We start from the raw sequence: 13,753 nt of genomic DNA, 5'->3' as shown, positions 1-13,753 counted from the left end.
GATCTAATATGGTGTTAGACTTGATTAGTAATATGACTTTAACAAACACTACTTCTGCTGAACAAATCATTAATTTCCTCTCTGATGTCAGTGACATGTGTATGATGAGTGGCAAAAATTCAGAAACTATACACAGCACTCTTAAAATTCTAACTAGTTATTTAAAGAATATACTGACACCAGCAAATTCTAAAGAACATATCTCAACATTGATTACAGGTATGCAATCATTACTTTCAATATCAGGTTATAAAAACGAACCCCTGCATTCAGTACTAAATGATTTACTAGATGTACTTAATAATAATGCAATTGACATTTTGGAGACACTGTCGACAGATATTGACAAAATATTAAATGGCACAATAAGGAATCCTAAAATGAAAGATCTACTACCAGCTGTAAAGCAAGTGATTAGTTTGTTGAGAAATATAACAACAGGTGATTTAATTGAGTTTAATGTGTTGCAATTTAACAAAACATTGAATGATGTGGAGAAAATTCTGGAAACAATGCAGCATATATCCAACTTCCCAGATGAAAGCTATCACAAAATACTGAACATCATCAGCTATTTGTTAAAAGGTCAAAACTTTCCAGAAGAAGCTAATTCAATACTTGTAAGAATTGTAAACTCTGCCCCTCTGATGAGCAATATTTCACAGTTGCTAATGGAGCAAATGGACTCTGCCGCATCTGTCCTTGAGGTCTATCAAAAGTTGCTCCCCTACATCACAGCTACAATTCCCAATGAAAACTTCAACCAAAGCTCTTATGCATTGCAACTTCTAAGCGATTTAGTTTTGGAAACTTACTCACATTGGGATATTTCACCTGAAACTCAGCGAGCATTGATAAACAGGGTCATCCAAGTCCTAAATGAGCTGCTGCCAGAAAACAATCGGACAGCTATAAATAATGTGCTTGCATTCAGTAATGCTTTCTTGGAGTTCCTAGAGATTGACACTAATGGAAAGGTTAACCTCACTGAAATCAGAAATGCGACACTGAACTTGATGAAAGTGCTTGAAGAGTTTCTTGGTAAAATTCAAGTGCCCAGTCTTATTAGGAAGATTGCAGCTGATGTTTCTAAATCTGTCAAACTGCTTTTAAAACAGGCTGAGGAGTCAGAAGGAGCAGTTAACTACACAAGGTAAATGGAGCTATATCTGTTTAATGTCCTTTTTCAGTAAAGTACAATTAAAGTTGTGTCGTTTTTGGTATGATTTTCAGCGGCAAATTCAATAGTGGACCAGGATAGTAAAAATTACAGATGGAGTGTTATTTTCCGATAACTGAAAATAAACATTGACATAACAACAGATGATTTGGGAGTTGAAAATATTAGCACATTTGTTTCAATTTTTAATATTGTCAACAATAATGTATAACTTTAAATGTAATTTTTATTTGTATTTGTACATTAGGAAAGGTGGAACATGGTTTAAGTTTCAGTTTTTTTTGTGAGCTTGATGCCAGGAAATCTGAAGGGTCTCCCAGCAAAGATATCAGGTTTTCTGAATTTTTTTGTATATGTACATATCTAATAAGGTTTTACAATCCTTGAACTGAGAGATAGCTTACAAGGGGGTTAGTAGTTTAGTGATTTTGGGGAAAAAAAACAAAGTAGAAAAAACTGTGCTGTTGGCTAGTGACAGGAGCCCAGTGACACACAGGCACAGGAAAAGACAGTAAAGAAGTTCAGAGTGTGTGTGTGTCAGCAAGGGAAGACAGAAGTTCTAAGCTGTCTGATCAGAAATGCTGAAAGGCTGCTGGGGAACTGAGTTTAGGGAACTCAAGTGTTTGCTCTGCAGTTGAAGCAATGGTGAATTTAGAGTGCAGTTTTGGGTGTCTTAGGGAGAGATACCAGCTGGGGAAAAAGCATCTAATGAATGCTCAGAAATCTGCTGGAAGAAAACAGTTTGCAACTGGGCCAGCCCGAGCAAGAAGCCTTGGTGTTAAGATAGTGGTAAATCTTCACTGGGTTTTTGTGTGTGCAATGGTGTTGCTGGGATATAAGTAATAGTGTGGCTGAGATTTTATGCTCCTGTTTGAAATGGGTGACATGGCGGTTGGGAGCAGAAAATCTTGCGAGATTACAAAAATCTGTTTTACGTCATCGTAAAAACAGTTCGCGATTGTCCATTCCTCGTGCCAATGGCAAGTTGGTGTTTCCCATTCCTGAATGTTGGGATCGTCATTTCCATTCATTTGCATCTAATTATAATCCCTGCTCGCCGGAATAATTCCCCCACACTGGATCATGATGCCAGCAAGCCGATGTGTTTCACAATGGTATATAAGCGACATGCACCTGGCAACCTGCACTTAGCTCCTCCATTCGAGGGCTGTTGGCCTACGTTGTCTTGGGCATCATGCATGCAAATCAGTATCAGGCTTCAGTGCAATGCCACATTGGTTTCAGGGCAGCTGTCTTGAAAGCCCAATCCCACTAGACCAGCAGTAAGGCAGGGGTGTCTTCTCACTGGCTGGAGGGTGAGGGCTGCCTTGGTGAAGGAAGGAAGTGGCCTTGTGCAAGTTTGGAGGCTCCAGGATGAGGCCTGGCTTGGCGAAGGGAGGAAGTGGCCTCAGGCAAGTTCAGATGTTCCAGGGCCTGGCCTGGCCTGGCTTGGCATGGGGAGGGGGGAATACCAGAGTGTCTGGGAAGGGGGTAAATGTTTAACAGTGCAAGTGACCTCACAATGTTGAGGGCTGAGGTGTACACTGGGCCCCTCCACCTCAGAATGTCCATGGGCTAACGAACAAAGTCCAGAGGCTCATCACCTGATTCAGACTCAGCAGATTCCTTGCCTCCAGCAGTCTTCCGAGAGCTGGTGACGTCAGATATCCCTGCCTCCGGCTGCCGTGGACCAGATTGTGTGCTGTGATCATGAGATTGTGATCCCAAATCTGCTCTAAGTTCCACTGAGGTGTGTGTTGCTGTGCCGCTGGAGGGTGTGGGTGAATGCTGTGATGGGTCTTCTGCGGTTCTGTCTTCAGGGTCCTCATCCAAGGCATTTTCGGTACTGGAGTCAAGGTCCAAGTTGCCTAGGGACACCGGACTAGTGGCAGAAGTGCCTAGGAGAGAAAGTGGAGATTATTAGTGCATGTCAGCCACATGACGCACAGAACAGTGGACTCAGAGTAGTGTTGACAGAGAAATGATCTGGTGCAGGATCCTCACGTAGGTGCTTGCTGCTGACCTTATCGTCACCATAGGAATGGTCAACATCATTCCCAGCCAGCGCAGTGGCTCTGTTTTCAAAGTCAATCAGGCCCTTAATATCTTCCACACCACTCCCGGTCTGGGACCTCTCCCTTTTATTGTGTACGATCTTGTCCTGCGTAAAGAGAAATGGAGAGAGTGTAAGCAAGATTCATGGCAGAGCAGTTGAGAAGGATGACTGGCATTTATGGGTAGTTAGTGGAGCCATGGAAGGAATGTGGACAAGATGAGAAGGGGGGATGGAGCCTGATGGAGATGTAAGGATTGTGTGAGAGTGAGTTGTGATGTCCATTGAGCTGGTAGTGAGTGAGATCCCTGTGGATTTGTGATAGGCTTATGTGTGTATGTGTATGTGTGAGTTGAGAGTGATGAGATGGTTGACTTACCCTGGCGGAATGGATAAGATCATTCACCCTCTTTTGGCACTGGGTGGCCGGCCTCTTCTGGGCTGCGTTCGCACTCAGCACCGCTGCCACCGCCTCCCAAGCTGGAATCATCATGTTCCTGCCCTTCCTGTGGTCAGAGCGGGGGCAGAGGACATCATGGTGGGCCTCCACAGCCTCCAGCAGGCGATCAAGTGAGGCCCCACTAATTCTGGGGGCAGCACTCTTCTTTGCTTTTGAGGCCACCTCTTCAGTGGAGCACCCCTGTGCTGCAAGCATTGTGAAGTGTGCGCGCTGTGCCTGTGTAAATATGAGGAAGCGGTGAGGTCACGTCAGGGCTGGTGAACCAGAGGCCACCCGCCAGCGATCCGGCAGGTTTCATGGAAATGCATTATTAATGAGGCCGGACGGGGACGAGATGGCATGAAAACCTGCTATTGCAGCCGGCGGGATCAGCGCTGATTTCCCCGCCCACTACCTCACTTAGTGCGATTCTGGGACGATTCCGCCCTGTGAGTTTGAATCATTTCCTTGTGTTTGTATTGAGATCTTTCCAACCTTTTTGTCTGGTGTAATATAGTTCATTTTTCCCTTTTTAACAAATGTTTTATTCTTTATGTTAGAAGTTCATCATGAACTCCTATGAATTTGTTCAGTAACTTTCCTCCATGGTTTTTAAAAAAAAATAAATTTAAGATCTATGAAGACAGGTTTCGCCCTGGGATCTGACTTGTCCAGTATTAACATCAGCTGGCATTGTAACAATATAAATGCACATTTATAGTTGTATGGAAACATTTTATATCTCATTAATTTTAACCTGTCAGTTATTGACTGAGAAATACAGTACTAAGTGTCAGGTATCTGTTATCTAATTACAATAGACAAATACGAACATACGAAATAGGAGCAGCAGTAGGCCATTCGGCCCCTTGAGCCTGCTCCGCCATTCATTAAGGTCATGGCTGATCTGTTTGCGTTTTGAATTCCACTTTTCCATCTACCCCGATAACCTTTGATTCCCTTGCCTATTAAGAATCTATCTATCTCCACCTTAAAAATATTCTTTGACCCCGCCTCCACCGCCTTCTGAGACAGAGAGTTGCAAAGTTGCACAACCCTCAAAGAAAAAAATTCTCCTCATCTCTGTCCTAGAAGGGCTACTTCTAATTTTAAAACAGCCCCCTAGTTCGGGACTCACCCACAAGAGGAAACATCCTTTCCACATCCACTATGTCAATAACATTCAGGATCTTACATGCTTCAATCCAGTCAGCCCTCGCTCTTCTAAACTCCAGTGGAAACAGGTTCAGTCTGTTCAACCTTTCCTCATAAGACAACCTGCTCATTCCAGGTATCAATCTAGTAAACCTCCTCTGAACCGCCTCCAATGCATTTACATCCTTCCTTAAATAAGGAGACCAAACCTGCATACAATATTCAAGATTTGGTTTCACCAATACCCTGTATAACTGAAACATAACATCCATGCTTTTACGTTCAATTCCTCAACTATTTTTATCTTATTAATGTTATTAACCATTAAGTCTTCAATCCTTTGTTCTATTCGTTGACAATTTTAAAAATAAATCCTCCTTTCTGTTATTTCTGCATAGCTATAGTATCAGCTGCCTAAGCAATCTTCTAACATGACAAAATCCGTCTGCAGGACTGCAAACTGCATTCGCGCCAAGGGAAAAACATGGTCCTTTGTTAATTGTGAAACCAATTCCATAAAATGTGGTTGCGAAGCATCTGAATATTCCGAGTGACCATTTTAGACTCAAAATGGCATTCGCATTGTATACACACGCACTTTTGATGTAGGTGTACAGGACATCATTTTGGATAGGAGGTTAGCGCAGATGCTGGGATTGTGTGCTGGAATTATGCAGAGTAGGCAGATCATGCCAACAATCAGCATGTAGCACTGATTCATCGCTAGCACTAGCATTATCTACCTGAAAGCTTTAACTCCTCTCTTGACCTGAACAGCCAAACATATGTACAGCAACAGGAAGCACAACCTACTGCTGGTGTACAACCAAACTTAGTGCATCATGCAGGTCAATGTCCAGTACCTTGGCAGCGGTTATCATGCCTTTATTCTATGCCAGTCCACTGTACCATCATGATTTGACCAACTAGAAGAAACAAGGGGGTAGCTATTCATTTGATTGTTAGAAATGATTTTGAAACTATCAGTGAAAATTATCCATCACTCCTACTTTTCTTGGAGCTTCATCTCCAGAGGTAAAACAGCAGTGGCACCGCATTAACTACTTCCTTCATTTTTGTTCATAATATTTAAATATATAAATGCAAACACCAATTAATAATAGCCTGTGTAATAATCTAGAATGACAAATTCATGTTAGTAAGAAAGCTTTTTTAAAATGAGTGAAGTTTTTATAAAGTATTCAAGCTGGACCACATAGGGTTTCCGTTGGCATTGCAAATTTTACACTCTGATCATGATAATTTGGTTTCACTGTCCCCTCCCGGTGTGTAATGTGTTTGGGTAAAACTTATTGCTGACTCCTTTGTGTTATTCTCTTTTCTTTAAGAATGGCAGAGATATGTCAGTTTGATTGGGTCAATTACACAGTAGGGCAAGGATATAGCGGAGCTCTCTTTCAATTAAAGATGCTGAATCACTTTTCAGGTAAAAAAAACCTTTGTAATTTACAGCATACTTTATATTTTACTAAATCAACATAACAATACACATGGATCATATTTCCTATTGCTTATGTTTAGCATGCATACAGTTAACAAACTTTAACAATGCTCTTTTTAGTTTGTGTTTGCAATGTTGAAATGCTTGAATGAGTTGTTGGATTTTGAAGAAATTAATTAATTGATTTCTTATTGTCTATCATGTTGCACAGTAGGCTTGATCAACTAGATATTATCTTCCTGTCTGTCATTTTCATATGTTCATTTATTCATAAGCAATGTTGCTGCTAAGGTGCACAGCCACATAACCATGCAGCAACCCAGAAACCCAAAGTCCCCAAATAGGTTATGCACAAGTCGGCCCCTTTAGATTATCCTGCAGATACAGCCACAAAAAGAATTAAAGAGACCGCACACTTAAATAAATTGCCCACACACTTGATTAAAGTGAAAAAGGTCAATTTGTCTGTAAAGCTTATTTCCTGGTTCATTCTCGTATATTTCATTGAAGTGTTTATGGACACCACAAGCCTGGTATTAGTATAGTATTATCAAAGATAAAACCTAGGGCTGGATTTTAGAGGGAGACTTTTTCCTTCCCCCCCCCCACTACACCCAATCCCAACCCCGTCCCTTCACCCACAGAAAAGACAGTCATGAGCCTGCCGACTCCAAAGCCAGCTGCTCTGCAGCAGTGTTATGATGGGAATGTCTTAACTGACTCAGAGTGGGACTTGTACCTCAATCTCATTGGCCGGCAGCTCTGTAGTCCCAACAGCCCCACGATTGAGTGTTGGCCACGTCCGAGGAAGAAGAGTCATGGTACCTGGACTCAGAGGTAAATCCGGTATTTTGGATGGGCCTGGTTGGGAGACCCCAGTAATAGGGAGGGAAGGGACAGGTGCTGGGTTAGAGAGGCCAAGGAGGAAGGTTAAAACAAGGGTCTGATTTTGGGGGTGTGCCTCTAATGGGCACAGGGGAGACCCTAAAGGAGGTCTTGCCCAAGTAGCCAATGCAGTGAAAGCTGCTGGGTCATCCATCTTGCCTCTGCCTTCCCTTGCCATATGTAAAATAGCGGTGGAGGCAAATGGTATCCTTAAATAGTCATTCATTAGCCAGTTAAGGGTCTCAACAGGCCAAAGGGTAGGTGGGCTACCTGATGCCCTCTCAGCCCGTAATATGGGTTGGAAGGTGGTAGGAAGGCCACTCACTTAATTTTACAAGCTTTCCCTGCCATCAAATATGCCAGCGGGGTTGGGTGGGGCTGGGGCATAAAATCTGGTGTTGATAGGAACAATCTCTATATTTGGACAATAATTACTTTAAAGGTTATTTGTATGTTCTACTTTTCTGTTATTGGTCCAATATGAGTGCTTGCTAGAAGTTCTTGCAGGATGGAAACTTAAATATAACTTTAGTTTCAACTGGGTAAATTCCTTTGTTTTGCAGAGAAAATGTATTTTGTTAATGATGCCATGTGTGCACAGAAGAATTGTAGACAGAATTTTGCAGGACACTTAATCCACGCTCTAACGGAACTGTGTAATTTCACTACTGATTTCAAACAGGTTAGTCACTGCTCTATAGCTCTAACAAACATTTTGTCTGATTGATTTATTTATGCAATTGGATTCATTTATGGATGTAACAAAATTTTCCAGCTAAGAATTTGTTCTTAGCTGAAACTAATGCAACGAGCATTTTATATTTACACTTTCATATGTTGAAATGTTTTGCACATTTAAGTTAATTGAATCAAAGACAAAACTGCTTTGACACAAATTGCCATTACTTCTAAGTAAGCTTAGAAGTTCCTAAGCAAATAGAAGCTTCCAATTTGTTTTTCTCCTACACAGTTGTGACTTGGAACATTTTTTGCATCATATTCCATGGACTGAAAATTTTCATGACATCCATTTTGTATTTATATAATATGATTCAATGCTGTGTCAGCAGCTAGATACAGAAATAGCCAAATAAAAAGCATCGATATATCATAATTTACTTTTTTATCAATTACTGGCGTGAAGGAATTCCTTATGTACTACTCGAAAGAAGAAATCTAATTATTTGTGCTGTACAACTATAGGGGTTATTTTAATAAAGAACATGCAAGCTTCAAAGAGGAGAGTGGTCAGACTCAGCCTGGTGGAGTGAAGAGGTCACTGATCTGTTTGTGGCACTACCTCCATGCTTGGGGGTGGTGACCCCATGGTTGCTGATCTCCTCTGCAATCTCTGTCTGGGCTTGCTCGCCCAGATGGGATGGTCTCTTTTTGCCATTCATTGGAAAGAGGAACGGCCATCTTGCCATTGTAGCCTGGAGCAGAATCTTCAGGGAGGCATTGTTAAACTGTGGTGCCAGCTGGTGTCTTCTCTCTGTCACGGCAGCCGCAGCCTCCCGGTCCACTCCTTGGGTCTTCAGGTCTGCCCCAATGGTACATGGGTCTTCAGCACTGTTTCTGAGGCAATCCTTAGCAGCAAAGCAGCTGTGCATGCGCCAGCACCGCCTTTCAGTCAGCTGATGCCGCATCATTGCCTACCTCTGCTTGTCACCTCCAGACAGCTAATGGGTCGGCCACTGTATGATCACATTCAGATGGCCGAATGTCACTCATATGGAAGTGGCACCCACCTCTGGTGCCGCTACTGTGACCTGCCCCATCCAGATAGAATTCAGTTTCTTGCGTCTATCCCGATCCCTTCAACCCACCAGGTTTAGCTGTGCCTTCAGCCAGCTCGACCCTAAGTTCTGACATTTCACCCTCACCCGTTTCAGTCACTTCACCTCTCTCTCTTGTACTTTATGACCCTCCGAAAAATTATGGCCCAAATCTTCCAGTCTCTGGATTGTCAGAGACCGGACATACAATGAAAGATATGTGTTAGGACCCTGTGGAAGTTCTGACTCACTGACATGAGAATTGCTTGGGAATGATGGGAAATTCCCCTGCTGTCCTGGACCCTCTGCAAATGTCTCTGACTCTGACCTAGAGTTGCAGACTTGGGACAGGTCTGCAGTACTTACCTTGATGGTTATCCTGGAAATATTAGACGGTTTAAAACCTGATCTAACACTTGGACAACAACTGACCCCTACCCCAATTACTCCCACTGACCACCCAACCACCACCCGACAACTCAACTACCCACCTCACCAGCCTCACGCACCAATCCATCTCACCAAACTCACCAGCCTCCCTTTCTCTCATTCACGCATTCGCTCCCTTATTCACTCACTCATTCATTCATTCACCCATCCACTCAGTAACCCACATTCAAACACTGGTCCTTTAAGCTTACCTGCAGCTAGTGTCGGAAAAAGGGAGCGTGCCTTTCTTCCCCCAACTCCACTCCGCTCTGATGGAGTTCTCCAGGAGGCACTGCGAATTTCTTCTTCTTCAGCTGGATTTCCACGGCCACCCTCCCCCAGCCTGATGCTCGATTAGGCACAGAGTGCCTGATAGCAAGGACAACCTCCCCCGACAACACCCCACAACCTCCACATCTACCGGGAGGCCAGTGGCAATCCCAATAGGTTTTGCTGGTTGGGCTTCCAAGATTGTGGGAGACCCATGCAGGCCCCATTTAATCTTTGAGCCATGACTAAATTATGAGGGGCACAGGGAAAATGGGTGTCAGTTGGCTTATTAGTGAGACATCCTGCCAGCAGTGGCCAAGAATCCTGTGCCTGTCCCTACTGCCCTCGGCGGAGGTTTTCCCACTGCTGAGTGAGAGATGCGGAGTCTCTCCCACAATTAAGTGGGCCCGGCCGCCATATTTCCTGCCTCCATGGGCTGCATAAAATCCAGCCCTAGCGCTCTGAATTCTGAGATTAGACTGGGCTACGACTTAGTCTTCATCAATTGAATTGACTCTTTCATGACTTTGGTGACATTCCACCACTAAATCTTAAAATTAAACAAGTTTTCTCTTTAAAAAGTTAGCACGATTAAGTTGGAGGCTGAAAGAGGCCCATGAGGAAAACATGTCCACTCATGGCAGGATGCCCATTAGACTAATTATTGAGGCAATTGTAACTAATTTTGCCTGAACCCACCAGAATTTAGTGGAGGCTCAGGGATTAAATGGGGGTTGCACGTCTTTCCTGTGCCTCCTGAAGACTGCCCAGCAAATTCTTTCAAAGGCAGTTACTGCGCCATCGAGGCATCTAGCATCAAGAAGCTGGAGTGGGGGTGGGGGGGTTGCCGAAAGCCATCCCTTGCCCTTGCCTCTGACTTCCCTGCCTCCCCCTCCTGCAATGCCCTCCTCAAGACTCCCATCCCACCCTCACTAACCTCTGCCTGTGGATCCCACGATGATCCCTGGTGAAGACCTTGGAGCACTACTGGCAGCAGTCGCTGCTCCCAGTGGCACTGCCAGCAATGGTGAGCTGCTGACCTCTGATGTCTGGCAGCTGTGGAAGGCCCGTAGGGGTCGGTTAGCTCAGTTGGTTGGACGGCTGGCTTGTGATGCAGAGTGACGCCAACAGCACAGGTTCAATTCCTGTACCGGCTGAGGTCACCCATGAATGCTCTGCCTTCTCAACCTCACCCCTTGCCTGAGGTGTGGTGACCCTCAGGTTAAAATCAACACCAGTCGTCTCTCTATAATGAGAGAGCAGCCTCTGGTCCTCCGGGACTATGGTGACTTACTTTCATTTATTTCAGTTAAGGCGCTCAATTTGGTTGGGTCTCCTCCTCAGAAGCAACATGGGTTTTCCACCAGTTCTCCAACCAGTGGGCTGCACCCACATCAGTTGCATTAAATTCCGCCTAATATTTTCAGTATAGGAAAGTTAAATTTCTAAACCATATATAATGCCCTATGCAATGAAAAATGTGATCGATCACTCCTTATATCTGTTCTTTTGGTATCTAAATGAATCAAAGACTAGCTTTTATCCCTTTTTGACATGGCTGTACCAACTAGTGGCTCAGTTGGTGGCACTTCCGTCTTGAATCAGAACATTGTGAGTTTGAGTCTCGCTGGATTTAGCACAAAGATCAAGTTGACACTCCAGTGCACTGCTGAGGAAGTTCTGTGCTGTAGGAGGTGTCATCTTTCAGACCTGCCCTCTCAGGTGAACTTAAAAGACCCCACGGCACTATTCAGAAGAAGAGCAGGCGAATTATCCCAGTATCGTGCACAATAATTATCCCTCAATTAACATAAGGACAAACAGAATATCTGGTCACTACCACATTGCAAATTGGTTGATGCATGTCCCACATTGCAACAGTGATCACACTTCAAAATTACTTCATTGACTTCAAAATGCTTTGGAACATCCTGTGGTGAAAGGCATTTATACATGGAGGTCTTTCTTATTTTTCCATATTTCCCTGAGCCTTTTTCGATCTAGTTGTGAGAGTTCTCATCAGATATGAGGGGAGGAGGCGAGTTTGGGGGCTGGACCAGAAACAAAATTTGTAACATTCATATTGGGTCAGGCTCCCTGACGTGTTTCTGCCTCCAAGCAATTTTGCCGGAAGCGAGAAAAACGTAGCAGCAGCTACCCACCCAACAAAGGTGAGTAGCTAATTCAGCCAATTAAGAGACCAAAAGGCTGGGAGTAGCTGACATTGCCAGAATCTTCTTGGCATTGGACCCATGGTGCCAAATGCAGAAGCAGCATATTAACTGGCCACCTCCCAGAAGATTCCAACTATCGGTGCACCTCTAACCCATTTGGGGTCAGGACTCAGAAATGGTTCTGATGCCTGAAATGTTTCAAAGAGCACACGTGTTTCTCACATGTCGGTGCAGACTTGATGAACTTAAGGGCCTCTTCTGCATTCTGTGATTTTGTGATTCTGTAGCAAATTCTGATGTTTTCAAGAAGGAGTTAGATATAGCTCTTGGGGCAAAAGGGGTCAAAGGATATGGGGAGAAAGCAGGAGCAGGCTATTGAGCTGGATGATCAGCCATGATAATGAATGGCGGAGCAGGCTCGAAGGGCCAAATGGCCTACTCCTCCTATTTTCTATGTTTCTATGATTTTGCTTGAGAAGAGATGTTCGTTTTTCCTTCTGTATCAAATTAGCACTGATGTGCTTACCCTCAGAGGATGTAGTTTGTCAAAAATTTGAGGGTTATGCAGAAAGTAGGAAGGGTTATTGGGAATTGAAACCGTGTTCCTATCTTTTCAGTACTTGCTCCCCAGAATGTACCCAATATGTGTTTTTAACACTATTGTTTCAAGGCTTATTTGTTACTGTGCCAGAGCTTGAGACAGTATCAAGGTCGATTTTCTGTGAAAACTACTGGTACTAATTATGTTGATATTTTCCGTCTAGATTTCAGAAGAAACATTCACTTTCCCACCCCAGAAAGACTGTGTGGGATACTTTAATAGCCTCATGCAAACACAAGTTGCTATGAATCAGACAATGCAAGCAGTTTATTATGCAGTGAAGAACTACCACTGCAATTGTGAGTTGACTTCGTTGCTGAGTGAGCAACTATATGAAAGGTAACTTTTAAATCTATTTGTTATCTTTAAAATATTTACAGTTCTGTCCAACCTGCAAAATGCATCATTTCACTCATAGACAGATGGTCATGCCCATACCAAGCTGGCCTGCCCCTATAATCTAGGTTCAGTGTAAGGAGTCTTTACAGCAGGTTTAATTAAGCTGCCCTAGTTGTAGTAGGTACTGTTGGCAAAACAACTTGACAGTAATATGCACGTCTTTTGACACGTTAACACACTTGTTGATGGTGGACTCTGTGGACCAGAAGGATTTTTTAAAAACTTTTTTATTAAATTAACAAAAAGACATGGGAACTCATCAGAGGCTATCAGAATGTTGAGAACAACTGTAAAACATAAATAAGTAATTTGAACCCCTTGTTTGAGCACTATTCCTCACCAAGCAGATGGTAGGTGGTCAGAGTTCCACCAATGCTGAAACAAGGTGTTTGCAGATGCACAGGTATAGCCCAGGAGAAGCACCAGGTATACCTAAAAATGAGGTGCCAACTTGGTGAAGCTACAACACAGGACTGTACATAGACACTAAATAGTAGAAGCAGCATGCTATTGATAGAGCTAAGTGATTCCATAACTAGGGATCAGATCAAAGCTTTGCACTCCTGCCACATTCAATTGTGAATGGGTTGAACAGTTAAACAAATAATAGGAGGAGGCACTCAATGAACATCCCCATCTGCAAGAACAGTGGATCTCAGCACATGAATACAAAAGGTTGATGAATTTGCAGCCACCTTCTGCCAGAAATGCAGAGTGGGTGATCCATCATAGCAGCCAGTCTGTAACCAATTCAGTTCACTCTAGCAGATATTCTGAAATGGTTGAGTGCACTGGACAGAGCAAAGGCTATGGGACCCAGCAACATCCTGGCTGTAGCATTGAAATTTGAGCTCCAGAAGTAGCCACGCCTGTAGCCAAGCTGTTCCAGTACATTTATAACACCAACAAAGTTGAAAACAGTCCAGTTATG

General features: G+C 43.5%; 1 protein-coding gene across 1 annotated transcript in view; it reads left to right on the top strand.

Annotated features, from left to right (window-relative positions):
- The first annotated feature begins 607 nt into the window (after positions 1-607).
- The window catches only part of LOC144678766 (ATP-binding cassette sub-family A member 13-like), a 222,462-nt gene continuing 209,316 nt past the window's right edge, over positions 608-13,753 (top strand). The window contains exons 1-4 of the mRNA XM_078538645.1: positions 608-1,153; positions 6,177-6,274; positions 7,738-7,856; positions 12,587-12,762. Of these exons, the coding sequence (XP_078394771.1) occupies positions 648-1,153; positions 6,177-6,274; positions 7,738-7,856; positions 12,587-12,762 (899 nt within the window). The 5' untranslated portion in view covers positions 608-647. The remainder of the gene's footprint in view (positions 1,154-6,176; positions 6,275-7,737; positions 7,857-12,586; positions 12,763-13,753) is intronic.

The sequence above is a fragment of the Cetorhinus maximus genome, chromosome 3 (genome assembly GCF_964194155.1).
Source record: "Cetorhinus maximus chromosome 3, sCetMax3.hap1.1, whole genome shotgun sequence".
NCBI lineage: Eukaryota > Metazoa > Chordata > Chondrichthyes > Lamniformes > Cetorhinidae > Cetorhinus > Cetorhinus maximus.
This window is presented reverse-complemented; position numbering and strand designations above follow the sequence as displayed.